The 12,055-nt window shown below is 33.7% G+C and overlaps 1 protein-coding gene across 5 annotated transcripts in view; it reads left to right on the top strand.

Moving 5' to 3' along the window:
- The window catches only part of LOC149247234 (histone-lysine N-methyltransferase CLF-like), a 180,653-nt gene extending 169,514 nt beyond the window's left edge, over positions 1 to 11,139 (top strand). For 2 of the 5 annotated variants that reach the window (XM_089458157.1, XM_089458156.1), the window contains exons 11-18: positions 3,964 to 4,120; positions 4,217 to 4,440; positions 8,205 to 8,336; positions 9,139 to 9,226; positions 9,657 to 9,704; positions 9,841 to 10,077; positions 10,542 to 10,619; positions 10,720 to 11,139. In XM_089458157.1, the coding sequence (XP_089314283.1) occupies positions 3,964 to 4,120; positions 4,217 to 4,440; positions 8,205 to 8,336; positions 9,139 to 9,226; positions 9,657 to 9,704; positions 9,841 to 10,077; positions 10,542 to 10,619; positions 10,720 to 10,911 (1,156 nt within the window). In that variant the 3' untranslated portion in view covers positions 10,912 to 11,139. The remainder of the gene's footprint in view (positions 1 to 3,963; positions 4,121 to 4,216; positions 4,441 to 8,204; positions 8,337 to 9,138; positions 9,227 to 9,656; positions 9,705 to 9,840; positions 10,078 to 10,541; positions 10,620 to 10,719) is intronic. The other 3 variants (XM_089458158.1, XM_089458159.1, XM_089458160.1) reach the window with 3 other exon arrangements.
- The last annotated feature ends 916 nt before the right edge of the window (positions 11,140 to 12,055 follow it).

Here is a 12,055-nt window from a genome sequence, read left to right as displayed (position 1 = left end):
TGTGGGAGGAAAGGGTATGCATTTTTTGTTCTTCCGGAAAAGTGGAAACAAAAAACATTTCATTTTAGAATGTGAGGCCTTCAAAGACAACAGGGAAAGTTATGCAGATACGCTGGTAGCTAGCTCTTGGGATAATCTATTTAACGAGGGGTTTGTCGAAAAGACGGGAGCATTTATTGTGAAGCTTCACAAAAAAAAGGGCCGAATACATCAAGCAAATGAAAAAGCAATCTGTCCCATAGGCTCTCTTTAGCCTCGTGGACCTTAAAATAATTTCTTTCTTTCTTTCTTCTTGGTAATGTTTTGACCTGGCAGTTTGCTAGAAGTCGACAATGCATTGCACTCTAACCTCAACATGATACTCCTATAGCCTTGGCTGAAGTTCGATTTTCGGAGTTTCTTTTTGAGTAGGTCTTGAAATAATTGTCACACTCACCTCATTGCCACCATGGCCACCATAGTGTTCATCCTAAAAACTGAACACTAACAATATAAGAGTTTGGAAATCAATAGCACTTAGATTGCGAGGAGCTGTAAGAGCATTTAGCTAACTTCAAAGATGTAAAGATGTGCCGAATCTGGTTATGGATCCATATAGGTATTTAAGATGTTTAATGGAGTTTTGAAGTCAGGGAATCACCATAGATACAGCGTATGACGCTGTTAAAGCCAGGATGTCAGCGCAAGAAACTACTCCGCTGCATTTGGCTTTCACTGCTTCTTTGATTTTGTTGATGATCTCGAATGCCGCGACTCTGAGAGTCAGGTTTGGAGTAGGTCAAACAGCACGTGCACGTTCAGCGAATAAGACAGCCAAGATGTATGCGATTGGTATTAATATCATTGGTTTTGGGATTTACAGACTTGGTAGTATGACGCCGATACTGGGTTTTTATTTATCCGCCCGGCATATGAAGTTTCGCACATTTGAAATCATATAGTTACATGGTGTTTGTATTTTGGATATGTTATGATATTAATTTAATTATAAATATGTTATACTTTATTTACATTAATTTAATTATAACTTTATAAGTCTGTTATATTTTATTTACTTCTTATAAAAGAACTCGGAAAGTTACATGGTTATTTGTTTAGAAATCTTATAAAATATGGTGTTTATAGTTTAGATATGTTATAATATTATAATTTAATTATAAATACGCTATATTTTATTTATATTAATTTAATTATACTTTTTAGCTACGCTATATTTTATTTACATTAATTTAATTAAAACTTTTAAATATGTTACACTTTATTTATTTTATTTTATAAAATATTATAATTTTATAAAATAATTTTCTGATGTATATATATTATAAATTAATTATTCAAAATATAAAAAATTTGCTATTTTATTTTCCATATATATTATAAATTAAAAGTATTTAAAATATATCAAATTGTTATGTATAAGTTTTAAAATATGTAGATTATATTTTATATTGAATTTTTATAGATTATAAGCTTATTATTTAATTCATATAATGTAATATGTGTATTAAATTATTATTATTTATCATTTAAATAGTTTTGTAATATATTATAGTTTATAATTTATTTTTTATAAAATAAGTAATGCTATTTTAATTATGAAGTATTATATGTTTTTTTTTATAAAATTTGTCGACACAATGCAGCTTGAGTGTGCTTGATGGTTAAGAGCATGTGTTTTCTCCTACGAGGTCATAGGTTCAAAACTAGAGGGGTAGAGTATGTATGCCTTCGTAGGCTTAGTAGTCAAATCTCTTGTCCCACAAACAAGGGGGTTTCATACACCAATTTGGTGTTTAGCTTGGCTGTGACTTTAAAATTGGATAATAATAATAATAATATAAAATCTATTGTTGTTGATGGGTAGTGATCACAATAAATTTGGACATTAATATCAGAATATTTATTATCAAAATATATTTATATTAATCATAGTTGCCCTTTCCTTGTCGTATCTGAATCCTGGCTTTCCAAAAATGAAACAAATACAGATCCGTATCCAAATCCTGGCTTTCCAAAAATGAAACAAATACAGATCCGTATCCAAATCCTGATAACTTAGATCTTTTGTGCTTGTAGACTAAATAGCGGAAATCACATCTCTCTGCTTGCATCTATACTCCACTCAATGTTCTTGTTTTACACAACGTTAATTAGAGTTCCCTTTTGTCCTCTGTAGATACACAATCTTCCTCATTTGTCATGGACTCCTATACTCCACTCAATGTTCTTGTTTTACACAACGTTAATTAGAGTTCCCTTTTGTCCTCTGTAGATACACAATCTTCCTCATTTGTCATGGACTCCATAAGTTGCAGGCTCATAGGATTTGGTATCAAAGTGATACCATGTTAAACTTTTATGCACCACGAGAAAGATGCAGACATGATTAGAAATAGGATTTGGTATCAAAGTGATACCATGTTAAACTTTTAAGCATCACGAGAAAGATGCAGACATGATTAGAAATGGACTCATATAAAAGTATATTCTGTTATTACGGTGAAATCAATTGATACGATGGGGTTGATCCCTTTTTATGTCATTTACTTGGTCGTTGTGTGATTGGTGCAACCTAACCACTTTATTTAATAATATCTAATTCTCAATTTATTAGTCACTTATATGAACACGAGTTTTACATTAGATTGTAAACACTATTGAGGTGTTGTACTTGAACATCCATTCCCTCGATCAAGTAAATTATTGCAGACATATTGAGAAATATTGAAATCATTCATGGTATTGTTGAAATTTTGAATTAAGGATCTAGTGACTTTATTGGCCCAGTATTATGCCAATAGGTGTGTATTTTTGAAGAAGATTTCTAGAATTTTAATTTAACTATCAATAATTATTAGGTGGATGACGGAGATTTAACCTCCATGGAATATTTTAGAATATTCATAATAGTATACATAAATCAACGGTTGAAATTTATCTCCAAAGTAATTATGCATTTTTTTCCCTTTAATTAAACTGATTAATTAAAAAAATGTCACATGAACAAGTGTAATACGAAGTGAGTTACGGTTTTTTGGGTACGTGGTATTCATAAGCCATACTATTGGTCTATTGTATTGTAACAAAGCCTATTTACAGATTAAAAATCTCCATAGTAAAGTGAGGGTAAATCTCCATGGTTAAGCATCTTGTTTTATATATATATATATATATATATATATATATTAATTATTTTTATAATAATAATAAGAAGAATAATTTAATTAGTTTTATGATTTTTAAAATTTTAGCAAGGAACGTAAAGCAAGTGTTTTGATGTTATTTATGTATTGATGCTTATCTGCATTTACCAGCCATTTAATTTAAATAACTACACTGGTGTAGTTGTATATCACATAAAGCAACTAAAATGAAAAATGTGAAAGGATTCATGTTTTCCTATCTATACTTTTAGAGGAAGCCTTCACACCGAGTAGCGATACAAATTAGTATTTACAATATAAAGTCCTCACATGTTTTTCAATTTCAGCTAGAGGAAGCCTTCACACCGAGTAGCGATACAAATTAGTATTTACAATATAAAGTCCTCACATGTTTTTCAATTTCAGCTGATAAATATATGGAATAAAAATCTGTATATAAACAACAATCAGTTAACTGCAGTTATGCATTGTGGTACAAGCATTCTAAAGTTTTCTGGTCCCATCATTTTCTATTAACAGAGCTGTGGTTACACTTATATTTGAACTCACTAATCGCGACTTATGATGACTGTCAGTATGGTATATCTACATAATGATAATTCATCATCTCTTTAGCTTGCTTTATTTATTCTGTTGTTCTCAATTCCTTTTTTATAACCATTGCAGAGTTTATTCTGTATTGTTGGAAATTTTGGTTACCAACTTTTACCGGTGTTCTGTGGTTCTTGTTGCTTTTCAGTGTTTCACACTATTTTTGTGCAATATCTAGGGAATAATATTTATTATTTTGTCCCTACAGTTGCCTGATAGCACGGAATTTATTAAGTGGCCTTAGAACGTGTTCAGAGATCGCTGAATACATGTCCCACAATGTATCTGCAATACAGCATGGAGTTGGGGATGTATCAACACTCCACTCCGATGGTAGCAGGAAGACTGATTGTGGTGATATTCTGGTTAGTTGGTCTTAATTTTCCCTTAATTTTACTGAGAACTTGTTTGTTGATGCCTGTTTTATTTTATACAAAGATTATATTAAAACTAACTTTTAGCAGGAGTCAGAAGTTCGGACAAGAGCAAGATTTTGGCGTAGAAAAGGTAGAGTGCGCAGGTTTAAGTACACATGCAAGTCTGCTGGTCATCCATCAATCAGGAAAAGAATTGCAGATGGAAAAGGACAGCCATGTAGACAATATACACCATGTGGTTGTCAACTGACATGTGGAAAGCAATGCCCTTGCCTCCGAAATGGGACTTGCTGTGAAAAATATTGTGGGTAAGACATAGAATATCCTTTCTTTTGTAGAAATGAAAGCAAGATCTGTCACTATTTGTCATTCAAGCTGTATACTCTAGTCTTGGTAACACGGGTTTTTTAAGTCTTTCTGCTAAACCTTATTAGTTTAAACTTAAACCACATGGTATAATAAACATCCCTTTTGAAATTTAATTGAGCAAGTACCAAGTTTATTTGCAGTGCCTACAGTGGATGATCTACCTCATACGCTTGTGCATTTCGTGATGGCAACTGGAGTTCCAACCATTGTTGTTCACAAAGAAGTAACTCTAGAGTTGATCCTTGCTGTTTGAATTCATACTTTTACATTGCAAGGAAGTCAACATCTGTCCATGCATTTGTACATTCTCTCAATGCTTGTAGCAGTGGACTGGTACTTCTACATTGGCTAGATGTCAAGCATGCAGGAGTTGTCCAAAGTCTCCTTAGCATACTTTCTCAATTTATTAAGTTGCTTTTGTAATTTAGCCTAAGTCTAACTGAGGAAAAACACGTAATTAATTATGTTGGCTATCGAGCTAAAAAAACTATGGAAAAGTAAATTATTTACTTTAATGAATTTGTTTTAATCTAAACCATTGATCTCAAGTGGGTTAGGAATTAATTCTAGCCATCCATCACTTTGGAGATTAGGGTTAGGGGTTTAGCTCAAAGTGAAATTATAAAAGCAAGGCTAAGGATAGGAGATAGACACAAGAGGGAGTATGATACACCGAGCTAAAGAGAAAGGAAGTGTTGCAGCAGTGGAGAAAAATCCAGAGAAGGAAGATTGAATGGAGGCTGAGTCCGTACTAATTGTTGTGCACATTTTGTGTTTCTCTGTGGGCCATTTTTCCTGTAATGGAGCCCTTATTTATTGTGAGTAATAGAAGTGAAGAGTAAATTGGAGGATTTGAAATTTCTGCTGTGTAATTGATTTTATACTTGAGCTTCTGCTGCATTTTTGTTGTAAAAATACCAGTGCATTTTTTTATTCAGCAAACCAGAAACTGGTTTAATTAATTTCTGGGTATAAAATATTTCTGGGAACATTAAATCAGATCTGGTATTGGGGAAATTAAAAAACATTGCAAAGCTCATGAGTTGAGCTGTGATATCATTAGTGTTAGCAAGGCTGACTTAGATTTTCTGTGCATGGACAGTCTTAACTTTGTGGATTGTTGGAACAACAATATCGAGTCTAAGTGAGGAATGCCAATCAAGTTCTGTTATACATATGTATCAAAGTATTAAGTGGAAAAAAATAATGCAAAAGTAGATGCAATACTGTATAAATGAAAATGTACATGCTAAGTGAGAATTGGCTAGTAAAACCATGAAAACAAAAGCAAAAGTAGATTGAAAAAGAGTTAGGGAGAAAAGACCAGGAGAACGATGATGAAAAAGAGTTGAGAAAAATGGGAGGAAAAGTCAACTAGCTTTCCAGAGAACTTTGGGAGAAAATGAACCAAAACCATGAAATCCCTAGTAGAATCTAATGAACCAGCCAAATATGAATTTACATTAAGCTTTTCAATGAAACCATAAGTTCAGAAAGAGTTACGTAAAGAATATATATTAAAAGGGTAAACTGATGAAGGTTATGGATTTGGATATATTAAAAGGGGAAACTGAAATGGGCTAAAGATTTCCTACTGTCCAGAACAATGTAATTGATCAAGTAATGGCTGTTGTCCAGTAATAGTATAACTTGTCCACATATAATTATCTGTCCCTTATTTGATAAATAGATTTCTTATAGGAAAGTGATTAAAGGAGGACAAAAGTTGCTATAGGCCTGGGTTAGCTTCAACATATATAATCATAATCAAAAACATCATAATTATGAACAAATTGTGAGACAAGAATGAATGAATTGTGATAGAAGTAAAGGATATATTGATATACTTATCATACCCATCACTACGAGTTGTAGATTTTATAACATCAATTTAATGATTATCATATAATATTCAGACACACCATTATCCAATGGTGGTATAGACATATTTGGTCCCTTACAAACATGAACTAGAGATAGCCTATTCAGCAACGTTATCAGAATTGGGCTGGTCATCGAATTGGATGGCCCTAACCCCAAAAACCTGAACCAAATTCGAACTGGGAAAAAACAAATCACAAAACCGGTTGACCAAAATATACATAAAATATTCAAATTTTGAAAAACAACATATATATTCATGTGCATCCATATGAATCAAAACCATTATACACAAATATGCAAAGCTTGTCTCGTGTAAAGCAAAGGTGCATATAATCAAAATAGTTTTGTGTGCAATTCATATATGAACAAAACACATAAACAAAGAGGGCTTCAAATAGGCCTCTAAAGTCCAAAAAAATCATCAAAACACATAAACAAAGAGGGCTTTAAATAGGCCTCTAAAGTCCAAAAAAATCATGCTAATAACTATATATCATCAAAATGATTGCCTATATTGGGATCTTCATCAAAATCACCCTCTAAAGCATTAAAATAAGATAGAAAAAGCTTGATATGCCTAATCAGTGATTTTGCTTGAGTGAAGGGTACATTTTTACTGGGGTCATGATAGAGGAGTTCAATAATCAATGCCATCAACATCGAGGTACATAGTGGGCTTGGTGCATTTAGTGCTCGTCATATACCCTCATATATGATAGAATATAGTGGAAATATAGCAATCTTGCCAATCCTGAAATCCTGAATACTGTTTAGCTTGCTGAATTTTGAATGGGATCTAATTTATTACTTTCTCCATATGAATTCCAATGAGGTTAGAAACACTTTAAAACATCATGAAACAATTAATGACAATGTTGAAAATTTAAGTAAAAGTTGACATTCTCCTTCATCTTTTTTTTAGAAATTTAATATTACCATTAATTACAACGTTCAGTTTTTTGTTTACACTGTTATTGTTTTAGTGATCCCTAGTCAGGTGTACGACATCGTACAGAAGTGGCTGGTTTGACGACTTAGGAGCAGTTCTAGAATGAAATCAGCCATTTCCTGTCTGTACCATCAATGGACCGATATGGCCCTAGAACTGGTCAGACTGGCCCTTTTGTGGGTTCTCGTTTGGTTCTGATAACATTGTTACTGACAAGTAAGCTACCATCCATTGTTTGTATAGAGATATTTGGTTCATTACAAATATCAAGTAGAGATGACTGTGGATGGCCAAAGTCAATTTGGTGCTAACATTACTAAAGAATCTGAGTGAGCCGGGTTTTCCAGGAGATTCTGTGGTGAGGATGATAGCAATGTCTGAGATCGCATAAAAAGGAAAATCATCTGCAGCTCTGGGAAAAATTAATTTATGCTCATAAATTTCTTGATATTTTGATGTTGGTGTCAAGTACAGCAACAGAAAGAGCTGGTGACTGTTTGTCTTGAAAGGAAAGTCTTCACTAGTTTTAAAACATCTTCATTTTCTATAGAATTTGGTTTCTCTTGGTGATCATTCGTTTCTCATCCTATACTTCCCATCGTGAACATTATATATCTTTAGTCATTAACGTGCATATATTATGCTAAATGATGTTTGTTTGTTTGTTTATTTTTTATTTTATATCTGTGGTGAATATGCACCCTTGTGTTGATGAGTTTGTAGCATGTAGGTCTTCAATTAGGGAATTGTGCTTAGCATGTTTTGGATTATCTCATTGTAACTATTTTCATTGTATGCAGATTATTTATTTATGTATGCACGTTTGTTTCAGTTCACTTATATTCAACCATTTTATGATTGTTTGTACAGGTGCTCAAAGAGTTGCAAGAACCGCTTCAGAGGTTGTCATTGTGCTAAGAGTCAATGCCGGAGCCGACAGTGCCCCTGCTTTGCAGCTGGGCGTGAATGCGACCTAGATGTGTGTAGGAACTGTTGGGTTGGGTATGATATTTTTCTCATGAACTGCATCTTTTCTGTTTTTTTGTAGATATCTACTGATCATGATATTTATTTGGAGCTTAAGAAAGTTATTGGTCTATCTGTAATAGATGAGAACTCCGTATTTCATTGAGAATGGTGGTTGATCTATTATTTCGATGGTAGGCCAGCTTAAAAAGGAAGTTGGAAATAACTATTAGGAAAACCAGACTCAGTATTCGATGATTGTCTAGAGATGTCCAATGTAACCAGGATACAATAATTGAAACGCAGCTGGATTCTTCCTAGTGCCCGCCTAGCCTTCTCAGAGTTATTTATCATTTGAAGAGTTAGGTTTTTGGCCAAGTTTTCCATGTTTGAATGGCCCAAACTTTCCATTCGTCTTTGAACTATTGTCTTTGAACTGATGACATGGAAGGTTGTAATGTTTGGTGCGGTTGCTTAGTTTAATGCTTTCTTAATATTTGAAATGGGTTGGGCCATTCATCGATAGTCTCTATAAGTTATCTGCAAAGCTTGTCAGGCAGGTCTGTCTAATCTTGTCTTCTATTTTAATGTCATTTTAGGAAAACTAGAATCCGACGTTGCAATATCAACCTGATTGTTTTCATTTATTGAAATGGCATATTATAATAAAATTCTCTGTTATGCTTGGTCTCTGGAATTTTGTGCGGTCAGTACTTCTCTATACTTTAGCGGAGTTTCTTTTCCCTTTATTTTTTATCATCTAGCAGATACACTTGAACTTAGTATTGTGAGCATGTTTTGTTGGCATATTAACTAGTGATTTAATTTTTTGTTTCAGTTGCGGGGATCGAACTGATCCACCACAAACAGGAGATAATAATAATGACTGCAAAAACATGAAGCTGCTTCTGAGGCAGCAGCAACGAGTACGAACTTCCCCTAATTGTCTTGCCTTTCAAATTGGTTCACATATATCCTGGTTTTACATCAGTTGTTATGCATGACAAGAGCTTTTAAGGTGACCTTTCAAATTGGTTCACATATATCATGGTTTTACACCAGTTGTTATGCATGACAAGAGCTTTTAAGGTGAATTTGTTTGCAACCCCTGGTGCAAGTTGTCCAAGATAATAGTTATGGAGAAGGAATTTAAATGCTTTTCACAGAAGAGGATATCTTCTTTGTACCACGTCTTTCTGCTGCTTATCTTTCTTATCTAGTTTTTCCTTTCAACTTTGTCAATGATAATGGACATTATATGCTTTATTATGTAGTATATGCTTACCATATGTTCATGCAAAAGGGATGCTATAGCTGTGTAGCATGAATTCTAGAGTAATGAAATTTTATGTCCAGGTGCTGCTTGGAAAGTCTAATGTTGCTGGATGGGGTGCATTTCTAAAGGTAATTTATCTTGAATTATTTCCTAATAACAAGGACAATTTTCCTGCGTACATTGCTGGTTTATATTCTTTGTATTTTCTTCTTAATCCAGTCAATCAAATGCCTGTCTTAGAGTATTTTGGTATGTTTGCTTCAGAATCCAGTGAACAAACATGAGTACCTTGGAGAGTACACTGGTGAATTAATTTCACATAAAGAAGCTGATAAACGTGGAAAAATTTATGATCGGGAGGATTCTTCGTTTCTTTTTAACTTAAATGATCAGGTGAGTAGCTCGCATAGATGTGAATTAATTTCGGATAAAGAAGCTGATAAACGTGGAAAAAATTATGATCGCGACGACTCTACGTTTCTTTTTAACTTAAATGATGAGGTGAGTATCTGTCTTTCATTTGTATGTCTTTTCTTCTCATCTAGGTCAGCCTCATCTTTCAAAAGATATAGCAGTTGGATTACATTGTGTACATGTTTCCCGAATTCCGTAAATGACATACTTGCCTCTAAGATTTAGGGTTATGCCACAGTTAGATGAATGTCCTTTTAAATACTAAACACTAAAGCTTTGTTTGGAGCTGTTGGATTGTAAGAGACCGTGCCCACTTCGATGAGTCCTATAAGTTAAAGAAATTCCCATTTTTTCTTTCTGCATCAGAAAACTAAACTGTAATAAATAATGAATCCATACAGGTCATTCCTCCTCTATTTAAACTGCAATAATTATTGATACATGGATAACAAAATTGTCTTGGTTTTCCTTGATGTATTTCGTTAAGAAATATTCTCATCATTGATCGCTCAGATAAAATTTTGTGTCGACTTTGTTTTTTGCATTTGCAGTTTGTTCTTGACGCATACCGGAAAGGAGACAAACTTAAGTTTGCCAATCATTCTCCAACTCCAAATTGTTATGCAAAGGTATGTATTGTTGTCACTCAAGTATGGCATTACCGTTTCTACAAAAATTACCATAGGAAGATTCGGTTATGTTTATTGCTTTAATATGTGCAACTTGCAGGTAATCATGGTTGCTGGAGATCATAGAGTGGGTATTTTTGCAAAGGAACGCATTGCATCTGGTGAGGAGCTCTTTTATGATTACCGTTATGAACCTGATCGAGCCCCTGTGTGGGCAAGGAAGCCTGAGGGTGCAAACCCAAGGAGAGAAGAAACATCAGCTCCTCACGGCCGGGCAAAGAAAATTGCTTGATGTCCTTCCCTCTTCCGAGAGGCAGGAGTACCTTATGAGTCCATGGTTAAGAGCATTCAAAGAATGTCCTATATTCGTTGTAAACTAAAATTTAGCATTGTTTGACCTGTCCCAAGGTTATATGATATGAATTTTGGAAACCTAATTTTGTAATTGTGTTATTAATAAATGATCTGTCAATAGGCTTTACATATTAGTCAATTTAAAGAATTTAATTGGTTCTTTATATATCCAATGATATCAATAATATCAAAATGAGTGCATTATCTTCTCGGGATATGGATTATATATGTTTCCAACCTACATAACCGATTTGGATTTGCAAAGTCGAGTAATCAAACTTATAGGCTTTACTTGATGAAAATTCTAAGCTGTCTAGAGTCAAATACTATTTCCTGCCCAGCTGAATCAATATTGCCTTCGAGTTGGATCGGTTTAATTTTAGTTTTTGGTTTCCCTTTTATCCTTTAGTTGGACAGAACTTTAACAGGGGGCAATCCATAAGCATCCCACAGTGGTGCATTCATTGTATTTGGTGCGTTAATTTCATTACCATCTGATCAAGAAATGAGATGCTGCATTTAAACCAAACAGTGCTGGGTGCATATTGGGTGTATATGTAAAATTATTTTTGATAGAATGAATGTTTTTATAATAAACAGATGACAAATGATCTTGCTAGACAATTGAAGCATTCTCAATTCTGTTGCAGATGTGGACATAAAATCAAAATTTCTTCCCCATTTATAGAGGAGGGACGCCAGTTTATAAGAGAAAGATCGTAGAATCAATCGTGCCAAAAACAATTCAAATTTACAAATACAAATACAGATATATTATATTAGTATCTATATCAGTCATAGATAGATTATATCAGTATCCAAAATGGTCATCCTTACAAAAATCCACATGGTATTGTGGTTACACCAAAAAAAATATGACACCCCTATGCTTGGTGGCCTCCAAAATATTCATTGTCCAACCTTGTTGAGTTGCTTGCTTGATCCAAGTAGGTTGGTCTACCTAATAATGAATGATTAGGGTGTGTTGGTTTGCTGCCATATGATTGAGTCCAATTTGCCCCTTGTAGCCATGGAGGAATTGAATACCCATAGCTCACACTTGTGCTACTAACCCCTACATA

This window comes from Pinus tabuliformis, chromosome 7 (genome assembly GCF_031772625.1).
Source record: "Pinus tabuliformis cultivar Carrire ecotype Pingquan chromosome 7, CPIR1, whole genome shotgun sequence".
NCBI lineage: Eukaryota > Viridiplantae > Streptophyta > Pinopsida > Pinales > Pinaceae > Pinus > Pinus tabuliformis.
Note: the sequence above shows the minus strand (reverse complement) of the source record. Positions and strands in the feature narration are given on the sequence as shown.